General features: G+C 59.5%; 1 protein-coding gene across 2 annotated transcripts in view; it reads right to left on the bottom strand.

The window, feature by feature from the left end:
* COL5A1 (collagen type V alpha 1 chain) overlaps positions 1–22411 on the bottom strand; it is a 151691-nt gene that overhangs the window by 83268 nt on the left and 46012 nt on the right. For both annotated transcript variants that reach the window (XM_028093425.2, XM_028093426.2), the window contains exons 5-9: positions 4091–4222; positions 3148–3285; positions 2578–2817; positions 1437–1595; positions 1229–1285 (exon numbers count right to left, since the gene is read on the bottom strand). In XM_028093425.2, the coding sequence (XP_027949226.1) occupies positions 1229–1285; positions 1437–1595; positions 2578–2817; positions 3148–3285; positions 4091–4222 (726 nt within the window). The remainder of the gene's footprint in view (positions 1–1228; positions 1286–1436; positions 1596–2577; positions 2818–3147; positions 3286–4090; positions 4223–22411) is intronic.

The following is a 22411-nucleotide window of genomic DNA, read 5'->3' as shown; positions in this document are numbered from 1 at the left end:
TTCTCAGCCTGAGACAAGGATGTGTCCAGGGGCCACAGCCCCATGAGGCTGACAGGTCCCATCCCCAGACAGGCTGGGAGGGAAAACCACAAGGGGTTGCCTTCGCCATTATCCAGATGCTTCCACGGGCCAGGCATGGGGCCAAACCAGGAGGGCTGCACGGAAACTCTGCCCACGGGCGTTCCACCCCAAGAGATGGGCCATGTCCTGTCAGCCCTGGCCACGGGGCTTCGGGTCTCTCTGGGAGACACCAGCAGTTGAGGTTCTAAAAGCACCCTCCCAAGTCCACGGGAGGATGGAGGCCACAAGATTCCCCATCCCAGGACTCCAAGGTCATAAGGCCCTGGGAACCCTGACGTCCTCTCCCAGGCTGAGCCACCAGGAACCACCCTTAGCCCAGTCCCGCCTTGTGACCAGACGCAGGGCAGGACACTGGCCTCCTCCCCCTGGCGCTTGGACGACGTGGCAGGGTGGGCCTTGGCCAGCCCCTCCCCGCCGTCACGGCCACAGCAGCTGCCCGGCCCACACCCGCCCGGCTGATCACGTGGCGCCTTGCCGGCCTGCTCGGGGCCCGACCTCGGCAGCTCTCAGGCCACGGGGTGGGTCCTGGTGCCCTCAGCCGGGCCCCCCAGGGGCAGAGGACATGGCAGCAGGGAGCGGCCCCCTGGGCCCCCGGCCACGAGCCCCCTCCCCCCCGCCCCACTCCATCGGTAGCCGTTGCACCTACTCCCCGTGATCCTGCGCCCAGCAGAGCGAGTTCCCCAAGCTCCCTGGCCACGGGACAGCCCACCATGCTTCACCAGTTTCCACACTCACCCCACGCGGTGGCCACCCCAGCCTGGGTGTGGCAGCGTAAAACCCCCCGCGTGGCCGCACCCAGATCCGAGGCACCCCACGAACCCTCTGACCCCTCCGGAGGGGCTCCCCTCCTTCTCACGAGCTCTGAGTCTCTCCCCCCGGTGGCAACAGCCACGCGCAGCGAGACGCTCGGACCGCAAGTGCACCGCGCAGTGTTCTCACCCGCCGGAATCCCGGGCAGCTGGCCCCTCAGCCAAGGTCTGGGACATTCCCCCGCCTGAGCCCTCTTCTCAAGCCTCGGCAACAAGCGGCGTGTGGTGCAACAGGCGGCGTGTGGCATCCGCGAGGGGCCCCACGGGTCGGGCCTCGACCTGCATCACCCACCGCCCCCCCCGCCGATTTCAGAGAGGGGACAAGAGAGCGCCCTTACCGGCTCAATGATGGCAGGCTCTCCCTTCTGACCCTTCTCACCTCGTGGTCCTTCAATCTGGGTTTGCAAAACACAGGCGGACGGAGGATGAGCAGAGGAGGGAAAGGAAGGCCCCTTCTCATGGCCCCGGGGGCTCACCAAGCAGGGGCCGCTCACAGCCGGCCCCCCCCCAGGCCCCGAAGGTGCAGGCGGAAGGAGGCCCCCTCACCCCTTCGTAGATGGTGTCCTGGTTGGCGGGCATGCCCGGCCCTATCTCCGACGGGGAGACAGTGGGGTCGTAGTAGGGGTCGTAGTAAGTCTCGTCCAGGTTCCGGATGGTTTCTTCAGTAAACTCCCCTTCCAAGTCGTCCTCCGGAGGTGGAGCCGGCTGGGAGGGAGGGGGCAGCAGGGGTCACTGGAGGACCGTGCGGAACTGGACAGAGACCCCTTCCCTGCCCAGGCCCACGGCCCGGGGGTGCCAACCATGGGGCTTCCCAGGAGCCCAGGCGAACTCGCTGGGGCCGCTCCTGGGCCCGGTGGTGTCTTCACAGCATCTTCTCTCTCACCACAGGGAAACTTCACCCCAAACCCCACAGGACCCCCTGGCAAGCTGGGGCCACACGGGGACCGCACACTGTGGGGAAGTCAGGGCCGTCGGGGGCTCCGGCCAAGGTCCCGTGGTCTTGGGGTAACAAGCCCCCAATCCCATCCCGCTGACAGAAGGGTCTGGGCCCATCAGAACCGGGCGTCTGCTCTGTGCCGTCAAGAATCCGGCGTCGCCAATGCCGACTTTGCAGCATTTGCTGTGTGCCATGTGTGGCGCTCAACTCCTCCCCCTCAGAAAGCTTGCCAACAACCCCTAGAGGCCGACCGGTGAGTGCCCCTGGAGAATGACAACTGAGATCGAGAGGGGACGAAACTCTCCAAAGTCAGTGGATGAGGCTTCGAGGCAGGCCTGCCCAGCAGGAAAGCCCACGGTTGTAGCAGGCACCAGGGCGCCCCACGCCTCCTCTGCCAGGCCGGACCCCCTGCTCGGGCACCTGTCCTGCCTGGTCCCCTCAGGCCACAGAGAGGGCACTGCAAACATGCACGTCCTCATCTGCCCCCACCCGAACCCCGAGAGCCCAGGCAGGCGGGGCTCATTGTACCCACTTCGCAGACGGAATGCAGACAACAATAAGACCGGCTCAGTGAGTCGGGGACCCCAAACCTGCTCAGCGCCCCTGGGCGCCAGGCTCTGCTGGGCTGGGGGGGCAGGGAGCCAGTCCAGGACCCCCGAGGTCAGAGCAGAAAAAAGAGGGAGCCCAGAGCACTCCCCCAGCCCCTGCCCCCTCCCCTGCCCCAAGCCCCCGCGGAAGAGAACCAATTACGTTGGAGGAGTTGCCGGTGCCGACAGTGCTGGTGGGGGCCTCGGCCCCTGCGCCATGGTCAGGGGACTGGTCGGGGTTCTCGAAGCCCTCGCTGTAGTTCATGTCATCGTAAGGGGCGGGCGTGTAGTAGTCCTCGCTGGGCATGTAGTCATAGTCCCCTAGGCCGGGGTCCTCCTCCTTCCCGGCCCCCTCGCTGGCGTCGGGCACCGGAGGGGCTGCCGTGGCGGGTGGGGTCTGCTCCTGAGAGCGGGGAACAGAGCAGGAGTCAGGGAGGTCTGGACAGGACCCCCAGCACCGCCCCGAGGCCAAGCAAGGGCCCTGCGGACTCCGTCCAGGCCGGGAGGCAGCCAGTCCCGGGGCGTGCTGTCCCCGTCCGTGGCCTGAAACCCCCGATCCTGCACTGGAGCGGGCAAAAGGAAAAGACCTCAGATGCCAAGCCACATGCCCCCCTCACGCCTACGTCCCCGGGGGCACAAAGCACAGAGGATCACCGGTTCCCTGCTGAGCTTCCAGCCGCCCCGTCCCCGCTGCCCCAGCCCCCCCGCCGTGGCCTGCAGCTCCCGCACAGACCTCGGCAATCTCTGTGGTCTCTCTAGCAGCTTCCACGGGCTTCCTGGTGGGGGCGGGCTCTTTGCCCGGGTCCTCCGTGTCCTCGTAGTAGGGGTACTCATAGTAGTAGGTGTCACCTTCGCCCCCCCCTTCCGGGTACTGAAAGCAAACCGGAGCCACGTGAGGAAGGCGAGACCCCACCAGGAGCCCAGCTGCTCTCCTCACCGTCCAGGTTCAGCCAGGAGCCTGGCCGGGAAGGGTGGACACCAGAGAGCCGTGGCTCCAATCGGGCCTCCATCTGCTCTGACTCTGTGGGCAGCCGAGGCAGCCCCATGAGAAGCACGAGGGAGGGAATGGGGGGCCCAGGGCCCTTGCAAAGAAAGTTGAGTCCCAAAAGGTGCAGACATTCTGATCTTTTAGAACCAAGAGCCAGGAGAGCCGCCAAGCTGTGGGGTCCTGTGGCAATGCCGCGGTCCCTCAGACTCCCCTGACCCTCGCCGAAGCCCCAAACCACAGCAACAGAGAAGGTCTTGCCCCTAAAACTGGGACAGGGGCTCGGCTAGGAGGCCTCGGCTGCAGGGACTCAGCCCAGGCTTGGAAGCCCTGCCTGGGCCACGGGACCACAGCTTCATGAGGGCCCCCCTTCCTTCTCTTCTGACCGGTCGGGATAGAAGGAGGCCAGGAGGGCTAATGACAGCAGGGTGAACGCGACAGAAGCCGAGCGTGCCCTGAGCCCCGGAGGTAGGAGAGGACCTTCAGTTGGAAATGGTGGAGACCTATGAGCAAGCTGAACCACGGTGCTGCCGGATGCGGCAGGGGACAAACTTCGGATTCTTGCCCAGAGGGTTTATTTTAAAGGGGGACCCCATGGCTTTTGTGTCCCTCCACCCCCGCCTGCCTGCCGGACCTGCCCCCTCCCAAGGGGTCTGCCTACAACCCCACCATGAACCGGGGGCTGACTCACGTATTCGTCTGGGTTGGGGTCCTGTGACTGGGGCTTGTCAGGGACAGCCGTGTCACAGTCGGGGCTGTAGTGCTCGCAGTAATCGGAAGCGGCCCGGTGGTCCGAGACGAAGAGCAGCTGCTGGATATCACCCTGGAAAAGGACAAAAGCCCTTGAATAAGTGGCACACAGAGGTCTCACATGGGGATCCGGGAGGCCAGTGGCGAGTAGCCCAGACACACCTTGGGAGGAGCTTGTCCTCAGGACCACCCTTCCTCTCAGCAAGCTGCTACCGCCAATCACCACTCAAGCTAGGATGGCCTGCCCATCCACCCACCCACCCACCCACCCATCCAGCCACCCATCCACCCACCCATCCATACACCCACACATCCCTCCACCCACCCACCCATCCATCCATCCACCCAGCCACCCATCCACCCACCCATCCATACATCCACCCACCCATCCACCCACCCATCCATCCACCCACCCATCCATCCACCTACCCACCCACCCATCCATCCATTCATCAGACACCTGTTGGGCACCTGTCAGGTGCCAGGCAAGTGCTCAGAGATTTTTGTGAACTGTGAGTGAAAAATGCAAGCTGTAAACTCCACCCTAAACCCTGAGGGCTTGGAGGTGTGCTGTCTCCTTCCCTATCACCCCCAACCATGGGGTGGGGTGGGATTTATTTTTAAAGAAGAAAATACCATATGACCCAGAAATCCCAATCCTATGAACTAAGAAAGGTAAATAATTCACTCAAGAAAAAAATTGCAATGGGTATTCAAACAGGTCCATGGACACCCACACTCACAGCAGCCTTATCCACAATAGTCAAGAGGTGGGAACAGCCCAGATATTGCATGAACAGATAAACAATTGTGGTCTATCCATACATCGGAATATTATTCAGCCATGAAAGGGAATCAAGTACAGACACATGCGACCACCGGGATGAGCCCATGCTGCCAACCACTGAACATTCTGTTCACTGCCGTGGCAGTCAACAGTCACACTATGTCAGATAGGAAAAGTATGCAATGATTCTGGTTCATATTGCTCTCCTCAAGATGTGTCAAAGCAGACAAACGAAAAGGAACAAGAACCATAGGTCTCACGAATGTTACCAGACATTTGACGTCTCCCTGGCAGAGGATCTTTGGGCCCCATACAGATGGGTATAAACTGACTAATATCATAGCGATTTTATTAATGATTAATGTTAGATGGTATTTACTATAAATCAGGTACTGGACAAAGAAACTGCTGTCACTCCCTTTGGCTCACAAGAACTCTATGAATTCTGTTCTATTAATTCCCATCTGAAGCTGAGAAAACTAGAGCCCTGGGGTCACCTGCCTGGCGCCCATGGTCACACAACAGGTGAGGCAGGGCCAGCTCAATGTAGCCTGCACAGTATCCATCACTACAAGACATGCTGGGCTCAAGGAGGGAAAGGAATATGGAGGAACATGCCCAATGTTGAAACTATGTCATGAGAAATGGTGCCCAAGAAAGGATAATTGGAGGCTGTGTCAGGTGTAGAGGTCCTTGGCCCAGAGCCCATCCCACCACATGCATATCCATCTATCCACCATCCATCCACCGTCCATCCATCCATCCATCCATCAGCCACCCACCATCCATCCACCATCTATCCACCATCCATACATGCATCTATCCACCACCCATCCAACCATCCAACCACCCACTCACTCATCCAACCATTCATCCATCCACAAGACATCTGTCCATCCGCCATCCATCATCCACTCACCATCCATCCATCATCCATCCACAACCCATCATCCATTCACCATCTGTCTACCATCCATCCATCCATCTATCCATCCAATAGCAATTACTGAGCACCTACTAAATGCCAAAGATTAGCCATGGCCCAGAACCACTGCCTGGCAGTGTCCACACTCTCTCTAACACTTTGCACTTGCCTTGTGCCCCGTGGGTAAGATGCATATCCATACCATGTATTCATCTGGTTGTCACTGATGCCCCTTGAGTCCCATTGTCCCTTTCTGTCCAGACACCTGAGGCTACCCCTGCTCCTGCACACCCACTCTCCCATGGTCCAACAAAAGGCATGTTCTGCTCCTGAAGACAAAGCCACGAGTGAAGCAAGAGAACATGGTAGCCGTGAGCTTGACCCAAAGGAGGTGGTGCTCATTCTGCACATGTCAGAACCACAGGCCCAAACAAGGAAGCCACACCTTCCATCCCCTTCATTTGGTAAAGGTGTGTGAGCCCCTTCCCTGTGCTGGACCCTGACGAAGCTGGACAGTGGAAGGCTGGGAGGATGTGCCACTCAAAGTCACTGAGCGTGGATCCCCAGATGGCCTCCCGGGGTCTGTGAAGTGAAGTGCCAGCCCCATGCACTGCTCTGAGGGACAAGATCCATTACCCTTCACTGGCTTCCCAAAGCTTCTGTGGGAAAACTGGCCCAGAGATGGGGTGAGGTGGGGGTGACTCAGTGGCAGACGTGGGTGAAAGTCTTAGAGTCCGGAAAAGGCTCATCCTACCTGATCCCTGAGACATGGGTCCAAATTATGTGCCCCCCCCCCCAATATGGGTTTGAAGACCACGAAGATGAGCAAAGAGCTCAGAACTCCGCCCAAGCTGACCTGTCTCCACACACAGGGCTCTGAAGAGACTCCCCTGAAGACGATTCTGGCTCCCCTCCCCAAGTTCTGCTGTGCTCACTCCTTCGACGGGCAGAGCCGCCTGCCTCCCTCCCTCCCTCTGTCTCTCCCTTTCCCGTCCCTGCTCCCTCCTCTTTGTCCCTCTCTGCCTCTCTCCTTTTGGATGTCAGAGGCTCCCGGCCCACACTGTAAACTCTCCGGCAGACGAGAACCATATGACAGGAACAGTGAACCAAAACCACACAGTTTTATTAAGCAACGTGACTTCTAGTTCAAACTTCATCCAATTCAAATAAAATATTTTCTTCTTCTTTCAACTGGCAACTTGACATCTGAATATATGTTCTCCAAATGCAGTCTCTGGAAGGGAGAGGAGGCTCGGGGGCCTTTGGGGGTGGCCATGGCTGCCAGCACCTGGCGCTCCCCTCCGTCAAGCCACTGGCACATGGGACCGCAGCCGTCTGGTAAAGGGCCTGCCTCCCCAGAAAGTGCAAGTCCTCAGGCCCTGGCCACATGTGGCACATCTGTGCCCCTGTGCCCCACGGTGTCCCGCCCAGAACCAGGCTTCATAGGCCCCCACACGGTGGCCCCTGCTGCCCCCGACACCAGGCAACCAACAAGGCTAAAGGCTGGGGCATAAATACCCAGGAACAGGCACGGGGCCGGGTGCCTCCTGCAGACTCACCTGGAGCTCTGGAATCCGAGCGCACAGTCGGTGCTGACCTGGCCCTCCCCGCCAGCCCTGCTTCCCTGCCGGCCTCACCCACTCCCCAGATGGCTGTGGAGGGAGCACGTGACCAGCAGCAGGCCGGGCCGCAGGGCCCCTGCAAGCACGAAGCCCCCTTCATTCCCAAGGCCCACCCTCCTCTGCAGATGCCTATACTTGCAGCCAATCATTTTTCCCACAAACCCCCGAGGGGTTTCCACACCAAAAACATGTGCCCCTTTGTTCCATGGGCGCGTCTTTCAAAGGGCCCCTGCACCTCCGTGAGAAGGGGAAGCGGAGGTGTGGGTCCGAGCCTCTTGGAAGCCCCTTGTCCAAAGCCCCTGCCGTCCCCCCTCACCTCTTCCCTGCACGTGCAGGAGTTTTTCAGGTTGGGGTGTCGAATACCCGTGTGCTCTTTGCAGAGAAGTCGTCCCCCACTGAACTTTCTCTTGTTGGGACCAGACACAACCTGAGAATCTTTCTCAACCCCTACCCTGTGCCTTGGAGACGGCATGCCCCGGGGCTGGTCCTGATCTGGTGCACAGTGTATTTCACATGTCCCACGAATGCTCACAATGTCATGACTGTCCTGAGAGCATTTTCATGATGGCTCCTGTGGCGAAACAGGCTCCAAACCACAGATCCTGAGGTTCCGTCGGCGACCCCCCCTTTCCCAGCAGGGCCTTTCTCCATGGCCGCTGGTGGGCGATGCTGGGGGCCTGGCACGAAGGCCCCTACTGCCCACAGCCTCAGCCCCTCGGGGCCCAGTGGGCACGGTCAGCGGGACAGCCCTGGGCGCGGCGTGTCTGTGCTCTGGGGGGACGAGGCAGAAGGCAGGAGCCAGGGGCCGGCATAGGAGGCCCACCCACGAACACAAGGAGCACACACAGCGAGGCCCCTGGCCTGCAGCCTCTCAGGATCCAGCGCGGGCCTTTCCGGAGCCGAATGCCAGCTCTGTGAGGCTGGCCGAAGGTCAGAGTTGCCGGCGGGGTCCCTGACCCTCTGGAAGCAGTGAGGGCAGCCCAGGATTTTTCCAATCAAGTGTCCTCTCGGGTGGGGGGGAGACTCTGACTAGGAACCCTCAACCAGCCTGGCCTTGACCTTGGAAGAGTCGGGAGCCCCCTGCCCCGAAGGCAGCCTAGCAACCTCCAAAACACAAAGACTCATGGCCCACTTGTAACATCTGGAGTTGTCTGGGGTTGTGTGTGTGTATGTGTGTGCGTTCACGGGCACGGCACAGGTGTGCACATGCAATGCAGCGGACGACCTTCACGTGACCTTCTACTCTGGGTGAGCCACTTCTGAACAGAAACAGAAAGCCTCTGTCCTTAGGGACCCTTGGGGAAAGTGAAGGGGCATTATCACCTCTGGCCGTGGGGCAACTTGAGCTGCAGTCGGGAGTTATGGGGCGACAGAGGGAGGCGGTGGACACCAGGCCTGGAGCGGATGTGCCCAAGAGTGACCGAGTGCAGTCCGGGGAGCGGGGGCGCTCACACCCTGGCCCAGCCCCGCTGCCGGCACGGTCACACTCCCACTGGCCCCGGGGGGCAAGCCAGGGAAAGGCCACCTGCCAGGCTGCAGGGCTCCCTCTAAAGCCTAGAGGTTCACATTTCAATGATTGCAGGTACCCCATCAATAACCAAAATTGTTACTCAACTAGAACCAGGGGCTGTTCACCGTCTTGGAGGCGCCGGACCACGTCTCAGGTGGTGCCTTCCCTTTGCTAGGCACTCGTGGGAGCTCCGTGCATCCTGCCCCAGGGTCTCCCTGCCCCCGGGCTCCCTCGGGACGCAGGGACCTGGGCACTCGGCATAGCTGGGGCTTCTCAAAAGGGTCCCATAGAGGAGCCTGGGGGTCTCCAGCAGGGTTTACACGCCAGGCTGCCCCACAAGATGTGGCTTAAGAAAGCATTTAGGGGGTTGTGTTATAAAGGTCAAAACCCCTGATGCAATAAAATGGTCTCACTTTACAGACTAGGAGTGTGAGGTCAGAGGAGGGAGTCCCCCAGATGGGGTCCCCCAGGCCTCAGTGGCAGCTGGGCTCCAGGGTCCAAGGCCAGGAGTCCTTCCAGTCTGGGGAAAGCAGTGATAGGTCCACCGTGTGCCTGGCCGCTGCTGGGCACCTCCTGGGCATATCTCCCCTGAGCCTCCCTACAGCCCCCATTCACAGATGGGGAAACTGAGGCAGCAGGGTCCAGGAACTTTCTAGAACCAAGAAGGTTACCCACCACATACTCCTCACCCTTGTGGCATTTCACTGCTGTCTTACACTTGAGCCGTCACCACGCTGCCGGTGCAGACTGCCCCCTCCACCCCTGGGGACCAGGGGAAGGCCTCTCCCTCCACAGAGCCTTGCCTGGCTTTGCCCCCCTTCCCGTGCCTGCAAAGCCCTGAGTGGCAGGTGAGCTCCTGATTGAATTCTGCCCAACTGCTCCGTCCCCAGGGCCCAGCAAGCAGACAGCCCCTCCAGCCTCCTTCCAGGAGCACAAAGCACCTGCCCCAGACTCCCTGGGCTGACAGTGGGCATCATGCTGCCCTCCACACACCGGGCCGGGCAGCTGTCCTACCAAGGGTCCCCTCCCTCAGCAAAGGCCACCCGGTCCCGGGGCCGTGGTGGCGACCCCGGCCCCCTCCCCATGACAGCATCTTCTGCATGAACTGCCCCCATGTGCCTCATCGCGGCTCCTCCGTGCTCACACGGGTGGGCTCGCCCTGTCTTCTCTCTTATCCCCATTTTGTGGATGCACACACTGAGGCTCAGAGAGGCGGGGTCCCTCTCGCAAGGGCCCAGAGTCAGGGGCTCCAGAGTCACTGTCCTGCAGCTCCACCAAGAGCAGCCTGGCCTCCACAGAGTTCAAGTGGAATGTCCGGCTTGGACAACAATCGTGGCTTCACCCCGGCTGCCCTCTGCGTGGGCACAGGAGCCTTGGGAGTGCAAGCGGCACCTGAGTCCACATCTGGGCCCCAGGCCCGCAGCTTGCCCGGTGGTGGCCCGGACCCCCTACCAGAGAAACCAGCACTCGCTGTTTTCACTCTGTGCCTCGTTCTGATGCCAACCGCTATTTTCTCTTCTACTCGCTTACGTCTGCCCCCTGCCAGTAAAGCTCCGCCCAGCCCCTAGAAGCTTCTGCCGTGGTGCCTGGCGGTCATGAAGGCCTCTCCGCTCCGCAGCACAACCTCGACATCCGAGGCGACAGTCCGCAGCCCTTCCCCTGCCGAGCACAGGTCGGCATCAGGCACTCAGATGCAGCAGGGCACGTGTGATCCTTGGCCCTCGCGGAGCCGAGAGCATTTTGCTCAGGGAGTTGGTTCTGCTTTTCCGATAATGAGATTTCATCCAGCCTGCATTTCTGCTATGAGCCAAGCAAATTGCAAAGTTTTCGTTCGAGAGCTTGGTAGCCTTGGGGTCCGTGGCGCCAGAAGCGGGAGTCTGCCCCACGGAGGGTGCTTCCCCGCCCGGCGCACCCCTGCGGCTGCCCCCGCAGTCCTACGCTGCTTCATTCCCTTCCCGTGGCCCTGAGTTCGGCATCCCTCCTCTCAACAGAATTCCCGGGCCCCCGGGGGGGCAGCCAGCCCTGCCTCCACGGCCCGCACCATGGCCCCCCTCACCCAACCCACACAGGCCCCGCAGGGACCCTCGTTGCACACTTGGTTTTCCCTGTGGGTTCAGTCATCTAACCTCAGCGAGCACTTCATGCCCCGAGATGGAGACACACAGGTCATTCGAGACTGCAGACCACGTGGTCAGCAAGCACTCTGTCCCTGCTGCCCCCCGCCCCCTGGTGCCGCCTGGACAGGCGTCCCGGTCTGTGACCTTCCCCACTACGTGGCCGCCTCTGGTCCTGGTACAATTATCACCGGCACCACCAGCCAGGTGCCGCCCCAGGGTGTCTAGGGTCCTGTCTGTTCACACATGCGTCTCCATGACAGGGGCATGGTGGCCAGGGGGCAGGGCGTCAAGTCCCAGCCGCATCAGCCCCTGAAACTGGCCGCAATGACTCAAGGTCAGCTTGGTGAACTCAGAGAGGGGACACCTTGTCCCCAGACTGAGGGACAGGGCAGCAGACCCAGTGGCAGGGACCAGGCTGTTGGGCGCACCTCCTCAAAAGGCCATGAGACTCTCCGTAGGGCCTGGGTCTCACCCCCTTTCCCACCGGCAGTGCGGCCCTGGACACTTCACTCTGGACATTTAGCCACCAGCCCAGCCACAGAGGCCCATACTTGCCACGTGGGCAGCACGTGAGTGAAGCGGCCCCATCCATCTCCCCCTGGACTTTCAGAGCAGTGAGCCTGTGGACACTGGGCTGACCAGCGGGCACGGGGAGATCTCTGAGCTCAGGGAGAACTCTGAGCACAAGGGACGTGCACTTTGTGACAAGCTGTTCAAAAGAAGGAGCAAGGAGCCTAGGCACCGCTGCACAGAGACATGGGTCACTGCCCACCGCGGCCAGGACACTGGGTCCTTCCCTCACCAGCTGTGGGGCCTGAAGCGTGACCTTCATCTCTCCAGGCCTCCATTGGTTCATTTGTGAAAGACAATGATGAGACATGTCTGGTGGAAGTGTCCTGAGGACAGAGTGTAATGGTGGGTGCAAAACAAGCCATGGGCCTGGCACACAGAGGGCCTGGGCAGATGAGCAACCGCCCGCACCCCCAGCATCACCACCAGCATTACTACCAACACCACCATTACTACCAACACCACCAGCATCACCACCAGCATTACTACCAACACCACCAACATTACTACCAACACCACCACCATTACTACCAACACCACCACCATTACTACCAAACCAGCATTACTACCAACACCACCATTACTACCAAAACCACCACTATTACTACCAACACCACCAGCATCACCACCAGCATTACTACCAACACCACCAGCATTACTACCAACACCAGCATTACTACCAACACCACCAGCATTACTACCAACACCACCATTACTACCAACACCACCAGCATTACTACCAACACCAGCATTACTACCAACACCACCAGCATTACTACCAACACCACCATTACTACCAACACCACCAGCATCACCACCAGCATTACTACCAACACCACCAGCATTACTACCAACACCACCACCATTACTACCAACACCACCAGCATCACCACCAGCATTACTACCAACACCACCATTACTACCAACACCACCAGCATCACCACCAGCATTACTACCAACACCAGCATTACTACCAACACCACCACCATTACTACCAACACCACCAGCACTACTACCAACACCAGCATTACTACCAAAACCACCACCATTACTACCAACACCACCAGCATTACTACCAACACCACCATTACTACCAACACTACCATTACTACCAACACCAGCATTACTACCAACACCACCAGCATTACTACCAACACCACCACCATTACTACCAACACCACCAGCATTACTACCAAAACCACCACCATTACTACCAACACCACCACCATTACTACCAACACCACCAGCATTACTACCAACACCAGCATTACTACCAACACCACCAGCATTACTACCAACACCAGCATTACTACCAACACCACCAGCATTACTACCAACACCACCAGCATTACTACCAACACCAGCATTACTACCAACACCAGCATTACTACCAACACCACCAGCATTACTACCAACACCAGCATTACTACCAACACCACCAGCATTACTACCAACACCAGCATTACTACCAACACCACCAGCATTACTACCAACACCAGCATTACTACCAACACCACCAGCATTACTACCAACACCACCAGCATTACTACCAACACCAGCATTACTACCAACACCACCAGAATTACTACCAACACCACCAGCATTACTACCAACACCACCATTACTACCAACACCACCAGCATTACTACCAACACCAGCATTACTACCAACACCACCAGCATTACTACCAACACCACCATTACTACCAACACCACCAGCATCACCACCAGCATTACTACCAACACCACCATTACTACCAACACCACCAGCATCACCACCAGCATTACTACCAACACCACCAGCATTACTACCAACACCACCATTACTACCAACACCACCAGCATCACCACCAGCATTACTACCAACACCACCAGCATTACTACCAACACCACCACCATTACTACCAACACCACCACCATTACTACCAAACCAGCATTACTACCAACACCACCATTACTACCAACACCACCAGCATCACCACCAGCATTACTACCAACACCACCATTACTACCAACACCACCAGCATCACCACCAGCATTACTACCAACACCACCAGCATTACTACCAACACCACCATTACTACCAACACCACCAGCATCACCACCAGCATTACTACCAACACCACCAGCATTACTACCAACACCACCACCATTACTACCAACACCACCACCATTACTACCAAACCAGCATTACTACCAACACCACCATTACTACCAACACCACCAGCATCACCACCAGCATTACTACCAACACCAGCATTACTACCAACACCACCACCATTACTACCAACACCACCAGCACTACTACCAACACTACCATTACTACCAAAACCACCACCATTACTACCAACACCACCATTACTACCAACACCACCACCATTACTACCAACACCACCAGCATTACTACCAACACCACCACCATTACTACCAACACCACCACCATTACTACCAAACCAGCATTACTACCAACACCACCATTACTACCAACACCACCAGCATCACCACCAGCATTACTACCAACACCACCATTACTACCAACACCACCAGCATTACTACCAACACCAGCATTACTACCAACACCACCAGCATTACTACCAACACCACCAGCATTACTACCAACACCAGCATTACTACCAACACCACCACCATTACTACCAACACCACCAGCATTACTACCAACACCAGCATTACTACCAACACCCCCAGCATTACTACCAACACCAGCATATCTACCAACAACACTACCATTACTACCAACACCACCATTACCACCACCACCACCACCATTACTACCAACACCACCACCATTACTACCAACACCACCAGCATTACTACCAACACCAGCATTACTACCAACACCCCCAGCATTACTACCAACACCAGCATTACTACCAACAACACTACCATTACTACCAACACCACCATTACCACCACCACCACCACCATTACTACCAACACCACCATTACCACCACCACCACCACCACGCCATCGGCCCTGGATCCCTGACAACGTCTCACCAATGTCTCCTGGAGGAAGGTCTGATGAGTCATCATCTCACTCATGTAACCAGCATCTTTAGCACCCCTACCGCGAGACTCACGGACACAAAGATGAAGAAATTGGCGTCTCTGACCACAAGTCTCAGGCTCTAACGCTTCCCCAGAAGGTGGCAGAGGTGACCGAGTGACTAGCTGCCAGGGTTCAAGGAAGGCATACTGGGGTGGCTGGTCTCAGAGCTGGGCCCAGGTGGAGGTTCACATCCGTACACAGCCTCTCTGGGGTCCTCCCTCGGCCACCATGTCACCCCCGTCCCCTGGGAGGAGACTCTCCACCCCGCCTTGCCCGTCCTAGCCTCAGACCCCAGGTCTTCAACTCAGCCTTCGCTGGGCACAGTCCACACCCGCGATCATCCTGCCCTGTGTCCCGAACGCATCATCGTAGCACCACATCGCACCACGGTTGCTGATGGGCTCGGCATGCACCGACCCCTCCACCTTCTCCATAGGAAACGCTTCCCCACCACATCCCCCTGGTCCACACTGGCACAACTCGTTGTTTTGAACCCAAGTGCAGAAACCCACATTTCATGCCCACCGAATTTCATTTCTTTGGCTCCAGGGCATGGTCCCAGCCTAGAAGATCTCTCTGAGTCTTATCTGTCAACCAGGAGAGTAACTCGGCATCATCTGTGACAGTCAGGCCTAGCTGGGGTCGCTCTGCACATCCACAGCCACCGGAAGGCTCTCACTAACGTGCAGAACACACGCGTCCCTGCTGTGGGGGTGGCAGGGGGAGCACCGGGGGTGGTTCGGAGGCCAGGCTGCTCCACATGCCCCCTGCCCGCACCCCGCACCCCCCGCCTGAGAAGACTCTGCACCGTGATCCACCCTCACTGCAGGCTGTAGCACAAGGGGCCAGGCGTCACGAACAAGGGCCACGTGCCATGACTCCGGCCAGGGTCCTGGGCTACACCCCAAACCTGGGGCCGCCCCGGCTGCAAACATCCACTACTAGACATGACAGAGACAGGCTGGGTCGGTGTGGCTAACTCATGGGGATAATCTGTGCTCTCCAGCTCCTGAGAAGAGGCTTCCAAACAGCTCCCCAGAAGCATTAACTGTAGGCAAGCAAGGCCCAGCTCTGGAGAAGGCTGTGTGCACCCAGAGGAAACCACATCCTCCAGGATTTGTAGGACCCCAGGAGGGCCGAGAGTCATCCCTGTGTTCTTGAGCCCTGGCGGCCAGCTGGTCACCCCCAGAACCTTCTCCAGTGTGTTCCTGTGGGCACAGACGGTTGGACTGGCTGCAGCCAGACAGGGGCCGCCTGGAGAGGCCTGGAAGTTCCAGCGTATACGAGAGAGTACTGGCTCCAGGTTTAAAGTGAACAGCACCAGCGCCTGGGCTGGCTGGGGCAGGAAGGAGGGGGGTCTGAGTGGGGCACTCACAGGCCTTGGGGCCCGTAAAGGACTAAAAACCAGGGGCTGGTTGGAGGGTCACCACCAAGATGCAAGTTAGCGGGCAGCAGCTCTGTGGGGCTGGAGGCCAAGTCACCTAAAGGGAGGGACAGAAGTCTGACGTCAGAGGCCCAACGTCGCTCACCCCTTCATCTGAGAACTGGAATGTCCTTCTGATCCAGGACAGGGTCCAGACCTGGGGCCTGAAGTCCAGCCCTGCACTTCCCTGCTGTGTGCCCTTGGGCAGCTGGCTTTACCTCTCTGGACTCCAGGGAGCCCATGAGCACTGAGGAGCCAACACAACACGCATGTCCCAGGCTGCTCTGCAGAATCGTCCGGGCAATTATCAGGATAAGACTGTCAGCCGGAGGTACCCTCCTTAATGCTGGGAGGGGTGTTACTATTAAAGAGGACAGAGGGAGGACATTCGGAGGCACAGCCACTGCCCCATCCGGGGCCTTGGGTTTTCTGAACAAGCCTCCCAGCTCGGCCTGGTGCCCTGCTCCTCGGAGGCCGAGGCCTAGGGGTAGCACAGTGGAAAAATGAGTCTGCGCTGGATTCTCCACGTGCTCAGAGAGGAAGACCTCCAATGAGCGCTCCGCACAACCATCAGAGGCCCCAGCGACCCTCCCCCCCCCCGCAAACACAGGGACATGTGCTTAGGAAGGGGCCACCCAACAAATGTGCACATGGACACCCCAGTATCAGAGGCTCTCTGTCCCAAGGTGATGTCACCCCCTGGAGGCCCAGGGATGCTGAAGGCCCATAAGCAGCCTGGGGAGCCCCTCTCCCGCCCATGCAGTATACCCCTCAGGGGTCCCACCGCACCCCACACCCTCACAACTGCAGCCCATGGGCCGGCACTCTGCAGGTAAGGGCTGGACGCTAACACCCCCACCTGCTGGCTGGGCTCGCAGATGTCCCTCTAACTCTCGCACCTGCAACACAGGGATGGTAAAGACAGTGATAATCCTTGTCATCACAACAACCCATGGCATATGCAGCTCCCCTCCCCCAGCGTGGTCCGGAGAGTCTCACAATTCGCGGCCCTCAGACAGCATGGATGCGGAGGGACGCCCGGCGCTGGGAGCGTCATCAGGCCGCCTCCCGCAGCACTCACAAGCCTGGCAGCCCCATCTCCTGCACGAGGAGACGGAGTCTCAGGCTAGCCCCAACCTGTGCAAATGGTAAAGGGAGGTCAGGGCCACACTGAAGCCTCCCCCACGCCCCCTGACAGCTAGCAGCAGTAAAGAAAAAGTCCCTGGGGCCCCCTGCCCTCCGGTCACCCACACGGGCAGCTCCCAAGCTCGGGCATCACTGCAGGCTGGACCGCAGGACTCTGCATCCAGAAGCATGGGCCGCAGAGTCCTGCCCCTCCAGGAAAGCCACCAATCCTCCCCCGTCCAATGATGGGCCCTAGCCCGTACCCGCCGCAGCCCTGCAGGTGACCTCGAGGTGACATGCCATCCCTGGAGCCCCGGTGCCAATCCTCCCCAGGGACCCGCACATCAGAAAGTCATTCCACAAGCCTAGGCTCCCAGCCCTGCATCAGCCCACGGGGCCGGCACAGGGGCCGGCGGCTCAGAGTTTCCATGGAACAAACCTCAAGCCCTCTCAGACCAGGAAGCAGGGCCTGCCTGACTCTGTGGGGTCTCTCTGACCCCTCCTAGCCGCCACCCTCCCAGCTGCTTGGCTCAACAGGGACCATGAGCACTCGGCACGACCCAGGCCAGCTCCAGGAGCACATCCTCAGAGCTCGGTCCCCACCCCAAACACCCTGACCTCTCAAGGCACAGCCCCAGATGAAAGCCCCTTGGCCTGGGCATCAACATGAGACCCGCTGCCTCCTCGCTCTGGCTAGCCTCTGCGAGGCAGCCATCCCAGCCGACGTCCAGCTAGTCACTGGCCCCCAGCCCACGGGCCGCTAGCCATCTGCACCAGGCAGAAGTCCAGGCCCAGGCTTGCCCACTGCCCAGCCCTTCCTGGACCTGAGCTGGAGACAAAAATATACCTCAAACACCCTGCATACTGTCCTCATTGGCCAGGCAGTCGCCCATCCAAGCCAGGAGCCACGCTCAGGGCTGCCCGTGACCACCCCCTCCGGCTGGGAAGAGCTAACCGTCTTGCCTCCTCGGCCAGACCCGACTCAACAGCCCAAGAAAGCCTCGATTTGAAACCAACCAAATACTCATGCCCAGAGAGGAGCTCTTCATTAACCACATGTGCCCTATAGGAATTAATGGGTAAACCTCCTTCCATACTGGTCTGTGAGGCAGGTTAAATAGCGACCCCAAAAGATAGCTCCAAGTTCTGCTCCCCAGACTCTGGGAACGGGACCTTATCTGGAAATGGGGTCTTTGCGGATGTAAGGAAGTTAAGGGTCTCAAGACGAGACCATGCTGGATTAGGGTGGGCCTAAATCCCATGTTAAGTGTCCTTAGAAAAAAGACAAGGGGCAGACAGACGAGAACAGGAGAAGTCGCGTGCAGATGGGAGCAGAGCCTGTAAGGACGCGGCCTGAAGCCAAGGAACCCCCGGGGCCACCAGGAGCTGGGGGAGGCAGGAAGGACCCCCACCCAAGGGCCTCGGGAGGGAGCTCGGCCCAGCTGACACCTTCATGTCAGACCTCTGGCCTCCAGAACTGGGAGACAATCAATTTCTATCTTTCTGAGCCACCAAATTATGGGGACTCGTGGGGACTGCAACATCCCTACCCTTCCCAGGAATGAGGGAAGGTCCCTGGGAAGTGGGCAGAGCCAAAGACCCGGTCGAGAGGCTCCGAACTTGCTCACTCCTGTCCCGCCGCATCCCTTGGGGTCCGCCTGAGAACTGCCATCGGCGGGCATGGGGCTAGGCCTCACACAACGGCACAGGGCAGGGAGGGGCTCCCAGGGAAAGCACAGACGGGCACTGAGGAGGGGCAGGGTCCTGTGGGTCTTGGGACGGAGCAGGACGGACCAGGCCCTTCAGGTGCACTCCGCCTGCTGAGGGCCCCACCCAGGACATGCCATCGGCAGCGAGAGCGCCTGGGTTTGAGCCGCCCACCCTCTCCCCCAGGGCCATCCCTCGGGCCCATGACTTAGCCCCGGGAGCTCCCACATCTCCATCTAAAGTCAGGACACACGGGCCTAGAGCAGGGACAGCCTGCCATGCAGCCTGGGGCTCCCCCCTGCTGCTCCACGTGCCTGGAAGGCCCTAGGACTCAGTGGGCCTACACACGGGGCCACACCAGCCCAGGCAGGGCAGGGGTGGGGGCCCCAGGCTCAGAATGGCCTGCACTGTTGTGCAGCTCAGGCTCCGTACCAGGACAGCAGGAGGACCCTGTGTGGCACAGCCCCGGACTGCGGCACCCGTGTCACAGCGGGGCAATGGAACATCCTGGCAGGTATTCCGGATGGAGCCACGGTCCCCACCGGGTCCAGCTGTGGAGGCTGGTCCTTCCTGTTCCCAGCATGGGTCTAACTGGCAACACCAACTGCAGAAACACCCCTGGACCAGGAGATGGATGGGGGGGCGGGGGACATGGGGGCTTTACCGGCGGCGCCCCAGAGCCTCGAGTCGCGGTGTCCGAGCGCGAGCTCAGAGCTGGCCCCACCAGCCCCACAAATGCGCCACTTTCCCAGGATGGGAGAAGCACACTCTAGAACGTGCCCGCAGTTCCTCTCCAGAGAGAAATTTGGGTCAACGTGACAACACTGCGGGGATGCTGACGGAAACAGAATGAACAAAAGTGCTGCTTCCCAGCCCCAGAGAGAACAGATCCTCCGGCAAACAGCCTCCAGTGTCCAGGGCCCGGGGGGACCCAGTCCTACAGCTCTCCCTAGTCACAGCGCACGTGCTCCACTGGTCCTGGGTGCCCCGCGTGCGCCCCCCGCGTGCGTCCCCATGGCAGGTGACGGGACGACCCCTGGAGGGGCCTGGGAGCTCAGAGGTCACAGCCTGGGCGGTGAAAGCTGGGATGTGGACCCAGGCCTCCGATGCCAAGCCCACCCCTCTCTCGCCTCCGAGACGCTGATGCTAGCAACCGTGCACACAGAGGGACGGTGGCTCCGTGCTCCCCAGAGGGGTCCCAGGCCACCTCGTGGATGGCCGAGAAAGCCCAGCCCAGCAGAGGCCCGCTCCTGCCCCAGGAAAGCTGCATTCCAGGAAAGAACAAGTCAGTGGAAAAGCCAGGCCTCTGGAAAATGGGAATCAGGGATGAGGTAAACCCTTGTCTTTCCAAATGAAAGGCGGGTGGACAGACGGGAGGACCGTCAAACTCGGGTGTGATGCCATCTTCTTCCCACCAGCACCCGGGGGCGTGCAGAGAAAGCCCCAGCTTACAGTCTGTTTGGTCTTGTTGCCCCTTGAAACATCCAACAGCTCAGAAGCGGGTTTGGCACCGGGCCCAGAACTCCCTGGCTCCCCGTCCCCTGGGGTGGGCCTCCCTCTGTTCCCGGCTCACCAGAGAGGAGGGTCCTCCCACCACAGAGGCTCGCCCCCCGGCCGAGCCCCACCCTCCAGACCCCTCCTTCTGGAACACCCACGAGCTCCAGGCCCCACGGAGGAGCCGAGGGTGGGGAGGGGGATGCCAGTCCCCCGGATCAGCCCGTGCTTCCGAGCCAGGGCCGGAGAGAGTGCTCAGCAGGCTGGGCAGGGAAGGCCAGCTCTGGCCTGCAAACAGCTTGTGCTGGCTCCTCCTGGAAGGTTCTGGGGCTTCATTGACCCCACAGGTCAGGGCACTCTGATGTCCTGGGGACCCGTGTGGGACCACAGGAGCAAGCACCCACCGGCATCACCGGGACCACCTGGGATTCACCCTGGCTGGGGAAGGTTGTGACCCAGTTTCTGAAGTCCTGGTTTCGTTGGTCAGGTGGACAGAGAGATGCACGGGCAGCTGGGAGTACGGTGCCTGCCCTGCGACGTGACACCAGAGCAGGACTGTCAGGCTCCAGGCAGCAACAGGTCTGGGGACCCACTCTGCTCCCCTGCAGTTTTGCTGGGCGACCTTCTGCAGGTTCTTCACCCTCTCTGGTGCCAATGTCGCGGGAGTGACGAGGGTTGATGGCAGGGCAGAGCACTTGGCGGGTATTGTCGCGAGCCCGGCTAGCCAGAGCTGACCTGGCTGGCCTCCTACCCAGCCCTACCACGGAAGGAAAACAACCACTTCCCAACTCCTGCCAGACATATTTGCTTTCCCTGGCACTCTCATCTGTGTTTCCAAAAACACAAAGCTCGTTCCTAAGCCCTGGCTGAAAACAAGACTTTTTCCTCCATGGGGAGGCCCGCAGGACCCCTCTTCTGAAGAACAGCTCCCCACCTCCCCTCAGCCTGCCCGGCACCCACTCCACCCAGGACCCCAGGACACAGGCACATCCCAGGGGAAGGAACGGGACATGGGACTCACAGCTCCGCAGGGATACCGGGGTGAAGAGCGCCCCAGAGCAGCCCTGCAGAGCGTGCAGAGGGTCTGGGGCAGTGTGGTTCTCTGGAGCCTGGAGGGTGCATTTTACCCAGATTCCATCCACAGTGTGGGTCTCCTCCACCCATTTTCCAGATGAGGACACTGGGCTTGGAGAGGCTTAGCAATGGGCTCCTGGTTATCAGCTAGAAAGGAAGTGGCTGAGGCCCAAAGCCCGTGGGACCTGTGCATGCACCTTCCTCCTGGGGTGGCTTCAGAAGGGACTGGACAGTCCTGTCCCCTGTCCAGCAGGGCGGACCTGTCACAGGCTCACACCAGGGCTGGGAGACCAGGGGCTGCCGACCTGCACAACCAGGCCCAGGGTCTGCAGCTGGGAGGAAGGGTTCACCGCAGCTCCAAGTCCCCATGCCAGGCTCTCGCCCTGGACGGCACTTCATTTTGGACAGGGGGTTTCTCCGGGGCCATGTGCACCCCAGGAAAAACCCCAGTGCCGCAACAGGCTCTTTAGAGTTTAGTAAACCCCTGTCTGGATGCAGCACTCAACACAGTACTCAGTGTGTGTGCCCGTGGTGATGGGCACCCCCACCAACATCACCCCGAATCCTTCCAGCTCACCCAGGCCCTTGCAGGGCTGTGGGACAAAGCGGCATTTAATGAGGGAAAGACGTCCTTCCAAGGGAGGAACGTGGCAGCTGGAGAAATCCTTTTGAACGTGCCACCCCCCCCCCCTTTCCCCGGTTTGAAGAGCTTCTAAAGAGAAGCCCAGTGGTTAACACGGAGAGTGCCGTTATTTGGAATCTGGTGGAAAGTAAAAGAGTTAAGTCACTTCTATTTCAAAAGAAACAAAGACTCTTCCTCTCTTGCCCTGAGACCCAGG

The sequence above is a fragment of the Eumetopias jubatus genome, unplaced genomic scaffold, assembly GCF_037043125.1.
Source record: "Eumetopias jubatus isolate StellerSeaLion01/CBP00866 unplaced genomic scaffold, mEumJub1_p1.0 scaffold_15, whole genome shotgun sequence".
NCBI lineage: Eukaryota > Metazoa > Chordata > Mammalia > Carnivora > Otariidae > Eumetopias > Eumetopias jubatus.
The sequence above is the reverse complement of the archived record's forward strand: the minus strand, read 5'-3'. Positions and strand labels throughout refer to the sequence as shown.